The sequence below is a fragment of the Streptopelia decaocto genome (assembly GCF_964273445.1).
Source record: "Streptopelia decaocto genome assembly, chromosome: 15".
In the NCBI taxonomy this organism is placed as follows: domain Eukaryota; kingdom Metazoa; phylum Chordata; class Aves; order Columbiformes; family Columbidae; genus Streptopelia; species Streptopelia decaocto.
Genome location: NC_138670.1, coordinates 4,954,081 through 4,966,922, shown reverse-complemented (window position 1 = coordinate 4,966,922; position 12,842 = coordinate 4,954,081). Strand labels below are relative to the sequence as shown.

At 45.2% G+C, this 12,842-nt stretch overlaps 1 protein-coding gene across 11 annotated transcripts in view; it reads left to right on the top strand.

Annotated features, from left to right (window-relative positions):
* The window catches only part of ATXN2 (ataxin 2), a 50,768-nt gene extending 41,807 nt beyond the window's left edge, over positions 1-8,961 (top strand). For 8 of the 11 annotated variants that reach the window (XM_082066202.1, XM_082066201.1, XM_082066197.1 and 5 more), the window contains 3 exons: positions 2,703-2,848; positions 3,724-3,951; positions 7,273-8,961. In XM_082066202.1, the coding sequence (XP_081922328.1) occupies positions 2,703-2,848; positions 3,724-3,951; positions 7,273-7,476 (578 nt within the window). In that variant the 3' untranslated portion in view covers positions 7,477-8,961. The remainder of the gene's footprint in view (positions 1-2,702; positions 2,849-3,723; positions 3,952-7,272) is intronic. The other 3 variants (XM_082066203.1, XM_082066198.1, XM_082066199.1) reach the window with 1 other exon arrangement.
* Positions 8,962-12,842: the final 3,881 nt, after the last annotated feature.

Sequence of the window (12,842 nt, the reverse complement as noted above, 5' to 3'; positions counted from 1 at the left end):
ATCTGTATCTATTCCTCAGTTTAACTGGTTTCTTAAGAGAGAAATTCTTCATTGTGAAGTTTTATTGTATAATGTATCTGCTTCAGAATAACTTAGTTTATTATTCTCTCCTATAAAGAAACAAAAGATGAATTACACAAATGGTTTAAGGGAGCACCTCATTATTTTGGGGGCTCTTAACAAGTAATGTGGCAGGACGCGGGAAGCCTTGAATATCTTACAACTTGGAATTGATTTTCATATACGTTTTAAAACCCCCTGAATGGGGTTGAAGTTAATTTGCAGTCAGGCGTGCCAGCCCTGCAGCAGCAGGATGAGAGCTGAGCAGGATTTTGGTAGCACGCCCTTCGGCAAACAAGTCAATCCCTCTCTGCAGTTTATTTCTACTACTTTGACAGAGATAATAACTCCTGGACTTTGTCAGAGTGTTGTATAATAATGAGGCTGAGAAATTTTTCTACTGTGGGAAACCGTAAACTTCATAACTGCAGTGGTTGGAAGTCAAATAGAAACATGGTTGAGATGCTGCTGCAAAATAATTTTAGTAGTGATGCAGAAAAAAAACCCCCACTCTTCTTGCATTTGAAAGCAAAACAAAGTGCAATGGCAGACGATACTGGTAGTTTTGCCAGTATGTATAGGAAAAATCAAGGTGTTTTCCAAACCCCTCTGAATCAGAAATGCTCATAGTGCATGAGGGTGCGTGTCCATTCACAGGCTCATGCATGAGCGTGTTAGGATCAACTCAAACTGCAGGAATGTGGGGTTACAAATGTATTTGAAGTTCATCTGCATTAATAGCCTGGAACTGTAGTGCACATAACTGCTGGACCATTTGCTTGGTGCAGATTTAATGGAGCTTTCAAGACAGCAGGACGGGATTAAGTTCAGTGGGGTAGGCACTTACTACATAGAGACCTTCACAGTGGCGTGTATAGGGGAGAAAAATCTCAATTAGGCAAAAACACCCCTGCCTAGATATGTTCTAGGGAGTTGGAATATTGTAGAACTAGTATTTGTAAGCTTTCTAGCAAACCAAGCTGGAGGAAAACGAGGACTTGCACAGGGCAGTAGCGTGTCCGGGGTTGCTGTCCCTTTGAGACTTGTTTTTGCTGACCAGCATTGTGCTTTCACGTGCAGCTCCATTTTTATCCATTTTCTCCACCCATCTTGGCTTTCATCCCTATATGCACACAAGCAGTTCTGTGTATTCGTGAACTTAGAGCCCAGCACAGCAAAACTCTTCAGAAGCCGCGGTTATTTGGAGAAGCGCGATACCGTGACTCACAGCCATGAGTACACGGGGCAGGTGGTTGCAGCATCGCAGTCACACTCTGAGTTTCTCCCTGTGCCCTGATTTTCAGGTTTGTTTGTGAGGGCAAGAAAACAGCCCCCAAAAACCCATCACTTCTAAAGGTACGCTGCAGACAGGCACTTCAGAAGCCATCGAGTTCTCATGTCATCAAACCCCACTAAAAAAAGCCGTAACCCTACAGAGAGTAAGCAGCAATGAACTTGTCAGAACGACAAAAAGGTACCAGAACAAATAAGGAATAGTTGCAGGAAACAGAGTCAGGAGCAGGCTGATGGTTCGCTTAGACCGTTTGTCTTTTAGCGCTGTTGTCAGCAAAACGAGCCCCACTCTTGGCAAGCCGTAACAGCGGAGAGAGCCGTGCGTGTCGGCGTGGGCCGGAGCGCAGCTGCAAACTCGACTGCTTGTTGCACACGTTCTAAAACCAATATAGATGCGTTTTCTTAGGGTCTCACTTTCCACTTGCATGCTGGATTTGCTGACGTTACGGATTTTCATACTTTGCTCGATTCCCTCAGAATTAAACCCCACAATTTAGCGTGGCGTGTTTCGGAGCAGTTCAGGACTCTTCAAGGAGGGACTTGTTGATATGAGTTTGTTGTTGGAGACTGGTACGGCTGTAGCAACAGATGCGGTTTCACTGGTGTGAAAGTTTTATGTTGTTGTTTTCCTTTTTTGGAATTTTGTACCTTATTTGCTACTGTTTCAAGGAATTAAGAATTTCTTGGCAGTGTTGAGAAGCTCACAGAATGGTGGTGATTCAGAACGTTCCCTTGAGGGGGGAGAAGGGACATTATTTTAGTACAAGATACTGGCTTCAGCAAAAATTTGATGCTCAAGCAGCCTCAGTTTCCTCCGCTGTTACGTATATACTGTGTGTCCCTATAGCTTTTAAGCATACATGCAGTGTATGTACTTTACACTGACTGTACTGTGAGCAATTTCCAGAAGAGTAGCATGGTGAGGTTAGCCAGGTATAAGGCCAAAGAATTTTTGGATGGTGGAAATAAAAATGGCTTGTAACACCTTTGAAAAGTATATTTCAGGAAAAACTAAATTGTATGAAAATGATAAATTTGATATTTTAAACTGGTCTGTTTGACAAAAAAGATGGAATACTGCTTTTTTCTATGTAGTGTCTGTTACATTGTCAAGCTAGGGAAGATGAACTGTCTAATTATGGTTATTTATAGACTTTCCTGCAAAACCAAACTACACAAAAGCAAGGTAAGATACTCAGCTATTTGCAAGATAAATATTTTTTCTTAGAAGGGGGAGGGAATTTATTTACAGTATGTTTGAGATATTGCAAAATCTTCGAGTGCAGATGGTGACTTGACGAGACGCATGTTCTGTACCTGTTGTTAAATATTCTTCTTTTTCATCCTAGTTTCCACCGGCTCACTTGCTCAGCAGTATGCCCACCCTAATGCTACCCTGCATCCGCATCCTCCGCATCCTCAGCCTTCTGCCACCCCGACTGGCCAGCAGCAAAGCCAACATGCTGGAAGCCACCCTGCTCCCAGCCCCGTGCAGGTAACAGCTCAAGGGAGTGAATGTCTTTACACTGTATATAACAGGCTCTACTGGAAGGGATTGCATCAGACTGATGTTTCATGTTGATATATTGATTTCTTTGAGAGGAAAAATTGTAAGATGGAGCAGTTGCCCAGATGAACTGCATGTGGCACATCTCATGCAGGAGTTGTCTAGATTCCCCTCTGTTTTTTGGAAGGAAGGAAGGAAGTAGAGCTGCATAATGTAATTTTTCTCTGAGTGCAGTGGCTCGGTGGTGGTCTCATGACATAGTTGTTGGATGAGCTAGCAGGGAAACTTGTGGCAATCTCTTTTCCGTAGTAAGGACCACTATCAAGAGTCCAGCCATTCATTTCTCCCTCTTCGCAGGGGATGAGGTATAGCTTGTTTCCATGTTCCTATTAAGGGAGGATTGTGATTTTATCAGAGCTTTAATATGACTGGAGTTACAACTGAAAATAGCAGATAAATGCTGAGAAGTGTTTGATTGTATTTTGCCAAAGACAAGCAGCTGAAGTCAAAATAGGTCTTGCGATAGTGCTGTGTGCCTTAATTACCTGCTGGTAGTAACTTTGGGCTGCTAAATGCAGCTGTGAAGTATGTCCAGCCCCACGGTTGCAGGGTCTCCTTATTTTTACCTGTCAGTGTAGGTTCTGTTTTCCAGGCTCCTGCTCACATAACTAACTTAGTGCAAGGAGAAAATGAGCCTGATGGAACTGAAATTAGTTTCCTCGTGACTGCAGATGGGGTGATCCCTAGATGTGCCACTATTCACTATCGAGAGCGGTTTTGCAAACCTGTCTCACTCTGATCTACAGAATAAACGTGTCTCACTTATAGACCATAACCTAAATCATCTTCTATCTTCTTTGCAGCATCATCAGCACCAGGCTGCTCAGGCACTCCACCTGGCAAACCCACAGCAGCAGTCGGCGATTTACCACGCAGGTCTAGCTCCAACCCCACCTTCCATGACGCCAGGCTCCAATACGCAGTCTCCACAAAATAGTTTTCCTACAGCACAACAAACAGTCTTCACCATTCATCCCTCCCATGTTCAACCTGCATATACCAATCCGCCACACATGGCCCATGTCCCCCAGGTAAACACAGTTTAACAACCTTCAAGACTAAATGTCTTAATGCCACAAAAGTTAGGACAGTCGGGCCTGCTGAAGTGATTTCCATTCTATCACCTCTCAGCAAAGACTACCTGTTGTGTTATTTAGGTTTCTGTCTGTACATTGCCTTTATTTAGAATTTTACAAGATATTCGGAGCTCAGCTTCCAACACTCAGTGCATCTACAGCTGTAGTTTAATGAAGACATCTTAAGGTGGCACTGCTACTGAAAGAAATTGAGCTCTCTTCCCAGTTCCCGGTTCCCACCCTTGCCCCACCCCACCATTCTGCTCACAGAACTGTTTGACCATGCAGCAAACCAGACTGGGGACATGATTCAGCTGAAATGTGCCTCCCCAGCCCCCAGTTTAGGCAAATTTTCAGTCAAATCAGTTCACTGAATGACCCCAGGAAGAGCTGGCATACAGAAAGGTTGGAGGTGAGAGCTGTGTGGAGGAAGGCTGAATTGCTGCCCTTGGTGGCAGTTTTAAGCTCTGCGTTGTAGTCAAATTGATACGATTCCATCCAATAAAAGATTTTACACATCATTACTAGGGAGTAGCAGTGCACTGCAGTGGGAGATAGGTGAGATTCAGTTCAGATGACTGCAAGACAATCCTTGCTGAAAGAAAAGCGTGTGCATGTGTGTGTGTGTGTCTGTGTGTGGTTCTGAACGAACTGCTCATGCAGGAGATCCCCTGTCCTTGTTGGGCAACTTAAAAACCAGTCCTTGCTTCAGGATCAGACACCCACTTCTCTTAACTGCTCTCTTATGGTCAACTCACTGAAAAAAAAAAGGATTTTGGGAAGGGAAGCACATGATTGATAAATCAAGACCTCTGTGTAAAGCAGGGTTACAAAGATTTTCTGATGTTTACTAAATCTCCTGGATTTAGTGTATTTTGTCAAGGAATGGACAATTAATCAGTAATTTTTCCTGCACAGTTCTTCTGCAGGCTGAGTACTTGGTGTCTGTTTTATACCTTGTCATACAGGTTAACAGTAGTTTGGGATCTCATGACTAACTGTAATTAGGGACGTTAGTCTAATAGCTGTCCAGTCCCTTGCAGAATTCTGATTGAATCTGGTCCTTGGGACAGTCAGTTAAGCCAACAAATTAATAGTTATTTAGGAATCGTTTTACTGATGTTGAGTTTTTAGCTTTTTTAATCCGTTAGGCTTTTTATTTCTCTGCTTTTGTTCTGTGGGAGGATAAGGAGAGGATGTCCTGACTCAACTACCGCTGTGGCATCTTGCCCTGTCCTCCCAGGCTCTGGTTTTTGCCCAAAACAAGATCAGTTGCTCCGCTCTGGTGTGACAGCAGTGGTGTGGATGCCGGGGTTGTAGAGTTTCTCCAGGTGCCTTCACGCAGCCCTTCAGAGGGTCTCGAAGCTCCTGGGTTAGCAGCACGTTGAAATGTGAAACACATTTGTTTCAAGGTCAGCTTAAAGATAAAACGCCCTGAATTATGCTGTATACATCATGGCCAGGCCCACGCCTGCACTATAGGATGTGACCGTTGCCTTCCTTTCTGTGTGCCAAGCGCTTAATAAGCAAAACCTCGTTAAAGTAAATCAGATGGAACTTTCAGTCAGAAGTGACTGCTCGGTCAGGGTTGTTTAGCAATGGCAGGCAGAGTTTGCCTTACCCAGGACTCCTGGCTTGCGCAGTCTCTTCTGCTGTCCTTTTTTAGTATGAAAACTGAAGTCTATCATCCATGATACTTACACCAAACTAACTGACTTTTCAAAATTAAGTAGTCCCTCAGAAATCTCTAATGAAGGAATAACTACAGTTCTGTAAGAAATTTTAAATGGATGTTAACTCATCACCAGACTTAATAGTTTCTTAGCAGCCTCATTTCCAACTTCCGAACACAATTTTGAAATACCATGTAGTAGGAATTTCAGTTAGGCTGACACCAGGGGATCAGTTGAATTTCCCTTTAGGTTATCAGATGAATCTTGAGTGGTTAGATATCTCACTTGAGAAACAGTACTTGAAAATTCATTACAGAGTACTGTCAGCTGCCAATTTGCAAAGCGTTTTGAGCCCCAGCAGAAAATTTTTGTCCCATGTGTGTGTTGAATACGGCTGCTGTATGAATAGCTGCTTTATGATGATGGCTGCTATAATAGCATGTTTGTCAAAGTAAAAATGGTGCTGATCCTGAAAGGTATTTCTGTTCCGCAGCCTTATCTTCTAAGCCTTTTTTAGAGCAAGAGTGAGATCTGAATTGCAGTTCCTGCCTTTAAAGGCTTCTTGAGTGCTACTAATACAGTGCAAGTCTGATAAAGAGTCTGAGGAATGTCTGTGATGAGTCAAGTAACCCTTTTGTCTTTAAGAAATAAAATTGTAGCCACTACCTGCTATCTGTCTTTACTGGCATGTGAAACTTGGGAGGCTCCAGTTCCTGCACCGTAGTGCTCTGCTAATGGGATATGGCAGAAGGACAAAACAAACCTTAGATACAGATGCTTTTTTGCTTTTTTTATTCCCAAGAGAAACCCCTGAGAGCTCCGAGAGTTCCTTAATCTTTTGTGTTTTGAAGAAACTAGCGTTTACTAGCTTTTTAAACCAAAAAAATTGATGACCTCTGGAGTCACAAGCTGCTCTGAGCTCAAGAAGCCAAGTGACAAGTGGCTGAACTCGTTTGCCAGAAGGCGATCAGCCATCGTAACGATTAATCGCCTTTTTTCTGCTGAGACCTAAGATTACACAAGGACCTTTACTGTGATGATCTTAACTGGAAACAGAACAAAGCTGAATTAACAGTACAAAGGGATGAAATCACTCGGAGTGGCTGCTCGGATGAACAGTGGTGTGGGCGCAGGTCCCTGGGGAGGGCGGTTTGGGGGCAGGACTTGTGCGAGGAGCAGCTGGGGAAGCGATGCCAGATCCCAGCGTGAAATTCCTATCTGTACCCGGTGCATTCTCCGCATAGGAAATGCTTTGATGCAGGTTACTGACAGTAATGTTTTGAAGATGTGTTGCTGAGGTGTTTGATTTCTTTTTTAATATCCCACTGTTGATTGCTGGCACTTTCTCTCAGCGCTCACTGTCCAAATGGCTAAAATTGAGAATGTGACTCAGAGCCAGCAGTAAGGATTTGAACCTTTTTTGTTTTTCTTTTAAAATTATTTTTATGTTAAGATTTCTGACTTAATCCCTATAGCTAATCTAGTTAAAACGGAGTACATCTCCAGATTTACTGGTACAGCTGGAGAAAGAAACTTCTGCCAGTCATGTGGCCGGGAGTGATGCCTCCTTGTGACCATGATACTAAAGAGCTCTTTGTTTCAGGCTCATGTACAGTCAGGAATGGTTCCTTCTCACCCAACTGCCCATGCTCCAATGATGCTAATGACGACACAACCACCTGGTGGTCCCCAAGCCGCCATCGCTCAAAGTGCACTACAGCCCATTCCCGTCTCGACAACAACACATTTCCCCTATATGACGCACCCTTCAGGTGAGGAGTGTGTGCCCGCGAGACCTGCACCGTAACTGAGCCAGGTCGGAGTGGTCAGAACTGTTGTGAAGCAGATTTGGGGGAAAAGCAAAAATAAAACCAAAAAAAAAAAACCAAAAGCCAGACCTTAAGATGTCCTTGTGGAGTGGCAGGCTGCTGAGGGCAGACTCCTTCTGTGTTTTGTGAGCCTAAACGTACGAAATTTAGCTAATTTAGCCAAAAATCTGCTTCTCTCTAGCGGAAGTAGAGAAGCGGATAACGGCGCGGACGCCGGCGCTGTGGGACTGTTCTGTTCAGGTTTTGCCGTGGGGGATGGACTGTCTGTGTAGCCTGTTTATAGTGATCTGGGGGTTTATTTAATTTAAAGTGATCGGTCGTGAATATAGGAGTGAAAATGTTGCGTGGGAGTAAGGCTGTTAGACTTCTAATGACTGAAGTGACGACTGAAATCTAATCTTTAATTCAGAATAATATCCTGCAGCTTTAATTTTGGGAAAAGTAGGTGCTGTAATGACTTCTTTCCGCTTTAAATTTAACCTTGACCTAAGTTTATTGTAACTTGTTTCCAAACAGCCTCTAAACTTTTGTAGTGAACTAGATACCTGGATTTGTTTCTCGGGGAATGTGTGAGCAGGACGAGGCTGCTTGCTGAGGGGTTAGGTAGGGGAAGAACCATCCAAAGGACATCTTGATATACGCAGGGTTTGTCGTGTTCATTAAAAAAAAAAAGAAGGAAAAAGAAAACCAATTAAAAATAAAATGTAAAGTTGAGCTCAGTAGTTGTCCTGTGACCACTTGACTAGCAAACTGTTGTGTGGCTTGCCAATTTATTATTTACATTTGAACTTTTTTTTTACAGTACAAGCCCACCACCAACAGCAGTTGTAAGGCTCATCTGGAATAACTGAAAGGCTGGATACCTTTTGTAGGCCAAATACCCTCCTTCTACTGCTTCTGCCAACTGGAAGCACAGAAAACTAGAATTTCATTTTATTTTGTTTTTAAAAAAAAAAAATACAAAACAAAAGAATTTGATTTCTTGTAACATCCACTAGGAATGCTAACAGTTCATCTTGCAGTGGGAGAGATTCGGACTGAGTAGAGGCATTTAGGAACTTGTGGGCTATTCCATAATTCCATGCACTGTATCTGAGTCCTGCAAGTGCCCCAACTCTGCTTGCTGAAAACTGGAAGTTATTTATTTTTTATTGACCCTTCAAAGTTATGAACTCATCAGCTAGCAAAAGAAGTAACAAGAGTGATTCTTGCTGCTATTATCACTAAAAATCAAGACTCGGAGATCCCTTTTACTTCTAACTAAACTTGAAAACAGGTTCAGTAAGAAAAAAAATTCTAATCGTCAAACTGATGAATTATTATTTATAAATCACGTTTGATGAGAGAATCACTATCGTGAGACAGTGATGTAACTTTTAAGTTAAGAAAACTTTTACTTTGTAGATAATATAAAATAAAAACTTAAAAAAAAAATAAAAAATAAAAAAAGTTTTAAAAACTGACCCACTCGGTGTTTGTGTCTTGTTTTACCACTGTCTCATCTCCGGCTTTCGATCCTGTTGAAGCAAAGGTTTTACGGAGCGTCGGGTAAGCCTTGCGTGTGTTTGTGGTGCAGAAATACACCAAAGGTTTCAAATCTGGGGTTCAGTGCAAGGTTGTAAAGGATTTCTGGGCTTCAGGTGTATTCCCAACACCTCGGCCTCCACAGCGCTGTCACAAAGGTGTCACAACGGGGCCCTGAGGAGCGAGAGGGTCAAACCGCACGAGCCGAGGTGCTGCTGGAGAACCGAGAATGTGGGGTTGGAAGGGACCACCAGGATCGTCTGGTCCAACCGCGGCAGAAAAGGAAAGGAAGAAGTTGGGGTAAGCGTTCCTTTAAGAAAGATGGGGGGGAAAGACGTGAGAAAGCAACCGTCACCTGCTGCGCTAACGCGCAGAGTAGTTACAACTGCTTGTAAAGTGCTGAGGCCTTCCTAGCCAGTCCATACAGCGCAAGCTAACCAAGAGAGACTGGTTAAACTGGGCTATGTGGTAGTTCCACATCAGAGGCAGGACTAGTAACCTGTTGTCTGCACAACCTTTGGGACGCAGCAGTTACCATCCCTGGGGAAAAACACGCTGGGGAACACAAATCCACTGGAGCTTCCGTCCCAGTCCCTCCAGTGCACTCAAACGTCATTTAATGGAGCAGCAGGGGGGGCACGAGGCCGGCGCAGAGCGTGACGGTGACTTGGTCGGGGCTCCTGGAACGCGGTTTCTGAGAAGGACCAGCCTGCCCAAGGTTTCTAAGGCTTTCTGGCTTTTAGGAGCCATTAATTGAGTATGGGTTAAAATAGCATCCAAGCGCCTCGAGAGAATCAGACTAAAAGTGAGAAACAAGTTCTAAAAACAGTTTATTAAGAGCAGATTTTTTTTTTTAATATTATGGTAAAATTGCATTATTCAAGAATAAGTTACTTGTACAGTACATACAGAAAATACATAGAAAAACCTACTATACAAGAAGAACTTTTCTGTGCAGGTGAAAAGTAGAATTTTCGGATCAATGCGCTTTTCAGCCAACAAAGTGTTGGCTTTAATCATGGTGGTGAAGCCCGAGTTAGCGAGCAGTCGCCTCCCCCACCTCGGGTAGTTGCTGGCAAAGGTTGGGTCTGTTCGCGTCGAACAAGCTTCAATTAAAATCTGTAATACTTGAACCTGTTAGTCAAGATTTCAAGGCTTTATCTGCTTGTTAGAGTAAAACTGCTCTGGCTGGGCGACAGCTGCGTTCCGGAGACTGAGAAATGAGAAGCTTTAGCCTCACCCCAGACCTTTTCCTAAAAGATTTGCCCCAAAATGATTTTGATGCCAAAGGCACTGGTAAGGTTGGTGGGTGGTGAGCTGGGTTACTGGTGCCGTTCCTTGGGGCTGGGACGTGGGAGGGAGGGATGGATGAGGCGATGAAATAACGCTTCGTGTCATTACCTTCTTCCAAACCTGTCACCCACAAGGACACGTGGAAGCCACCGGCGGGGAGGGTCTGTCGGCAAAGAGCGAGTGGTTTCTGATGGAGACGAGGGGGAGAAGTTCTGGTGGGACCCAAATCTTAGGTTACGCGTTCAGCCAGTCCCTGGTGTTGCAGAGTGAAGGCACTGCCTGGTTTGCATCTTTATTGCCAAAATTAACTGTCCTGAGTAGCGGGTTGAGATGGGGCGTCCCTCCCCTTGCGAGTGGGCAAGCGCACGGAATCAGTGCTGGTTGGGTCAGGACTTTGTCACTCCAGATCCAAACTCACGTTGCATGTGCCCATCTCCAGAAACGAGGCACAAGCCATGACCTCGTTGGTCACATCGGGATTGATTTCAGCTCTGGGAAACGCTCTTTCTCCTCCATGGGAGCACAGGAGGTGACCGGATCCGCAGCCGTGCGGGGGGCTCTTCCCTGGGCTTCCCCTCCTCCCAAAACCCAGTGCTCATAGTTTATAAACACCAATAAAAACCCATGTGGGCCAGGGAACTAAACCTGTGAAGCCTGAGGCTCTTTTCCCAGGTTAGAGACAAATGTAAGATTTCCTTCGAGTTGCTTAATTTCCATAGAACGGAAGGGCTTAATGCTCTTTGCTCGCTGCTGTAACGAAGAGGAGCACCTAACGGGCTGGATCAATGTGTCCAGCGCCAACCTGTGTTCCAAGCCAGATGTTTTCCAGGAGAAATGGGGTTTCAAACTCAGCCCTCCAGGAGCTGGGGAAATAGCCCAAAAAATTTTAAAATATAGATGGAAATAATTAACTAATCACAGCGACTTTTTTGCCTGCTCACGAGCAGGGAGAACGGGAGTTCGCATCCACTGGAGTTTGTTTGCACAGGGGAAGCAGCTGATGGGGCGGTAATGAACTCAACATATATTTTGCTAATCAAGCACAGCAATTTCCATTTAAACCACAGAGAAACCCCTTGCAATTAAACTGCAGGTTAAAAATACCACATGCGTGTGCATGTTTCCTTGCTGGCACTCGAACAACAAGCCCCGGCGTGCCAAAACAACCCGTCCCGGCAGCATCTGATTTATCTGGCAAGGGCTGCGCTGGTTGTGAATATCAATCCCTTCTTCCAGCCTGCTCTTTGTTGCAGATGCTCTGAGCACAGGGTGATTTGGATGAGCCCACCTCATCTTTTGGGGAAAGACCCCTTTGAACACCTGGAGCTCAGCAGGACTGAAAATCAGCTCTTTGGACCTCACAAGATTTAGCATATAAAAGTGTTTTCCAAGGCGTGGATGCTCCATGAACCATGCACCGAGCAAGGAAAGGGGCCGACAACTTGTGCATCCTCCCCTTCTCCATCCCCATAAATAAAAGCAAGACCACGGGGAGTTATTTATTAGCCATGAGGGGACCTGACTTGCCTGGCACAAACCAACGCCGGCTCCATGCTCCTGCTGTTCCCAGCAGCCTTTGTGTGGGTCTGGGGAGAAAAATGGGATGTGGGTTCGGCTGAGAAGCCGCAGCCCAGGACAGGGCTGGCTTTGTTTCTCCGGGTTTGGCAGTGCCAGAGACGCCACCGGCCAGTGCCATTTGCTCTTAACGCTCCTGTTTCAAGAGTGAGTGTGTGAGGGCATGTGCCGAAACGCTGGTCCCCACCGAAATACAGGATTCCTCCCCGTGCATCCATTTTCAATTTGTTTTTTAACAGAGAAAATGGGGGGGTTGGGGGGGGTGGGATTACTTTGCCTGCTTTAAATGCACAAAGGAGAGGAGCCCTGGGAGAGAGCCAGGGCAAGAGATGGGGAGGCACTAAATGCAAATGCTAAACAGTACCTCACATCGATGGGATCCTGTTTCTCTCAGCCCTTGTCCTTTACTACTTCTAAACCCAGATTTGCTCCCTGGGCTGCGTTTGGCCCCAGCTATTTTGTCCCTGCCTGGTCCTGGCTCCTGCTAGTGCGACATCCCCGGCAATTCCTGCCCTTGAGCAGAGCTCGGCTCCTCGGCCTTTGGCTACGAACCGGGCTTACCCCACGCTGGCTTAACGCCAAAGCCCTGCCTAGAGCTTGGATTTTTGCAAAGCTCCCTAACTGCGACCCACGAGGTTTTTTGTTCACTCGCTTTCAAATTAATTCCTAAATGTTAATGCTCCTGAGGGCTCCCACCTCTCCTGCAACATCAAGGAAAAACAAAAATAAAAGGCTTCCCTGTGCAGCCATTTAAAGGCAAGTTTTGCATCCAAAATCCCGGGGAGCTGAGAAATCTGGAAGTTGGGTGCTGCGAACATCCCCTCCCGTGTGTCGCAATGGCCCCGGCCCCTTCCTTATTCTCAAAATAGCGGCAGCTTTGCAGAAGCGGTTCCTCTCTGGGGGCGGCTGCCCCAGGTGAAGCGGCAGCCGGGGCTGCAGGGACGGGATGGGA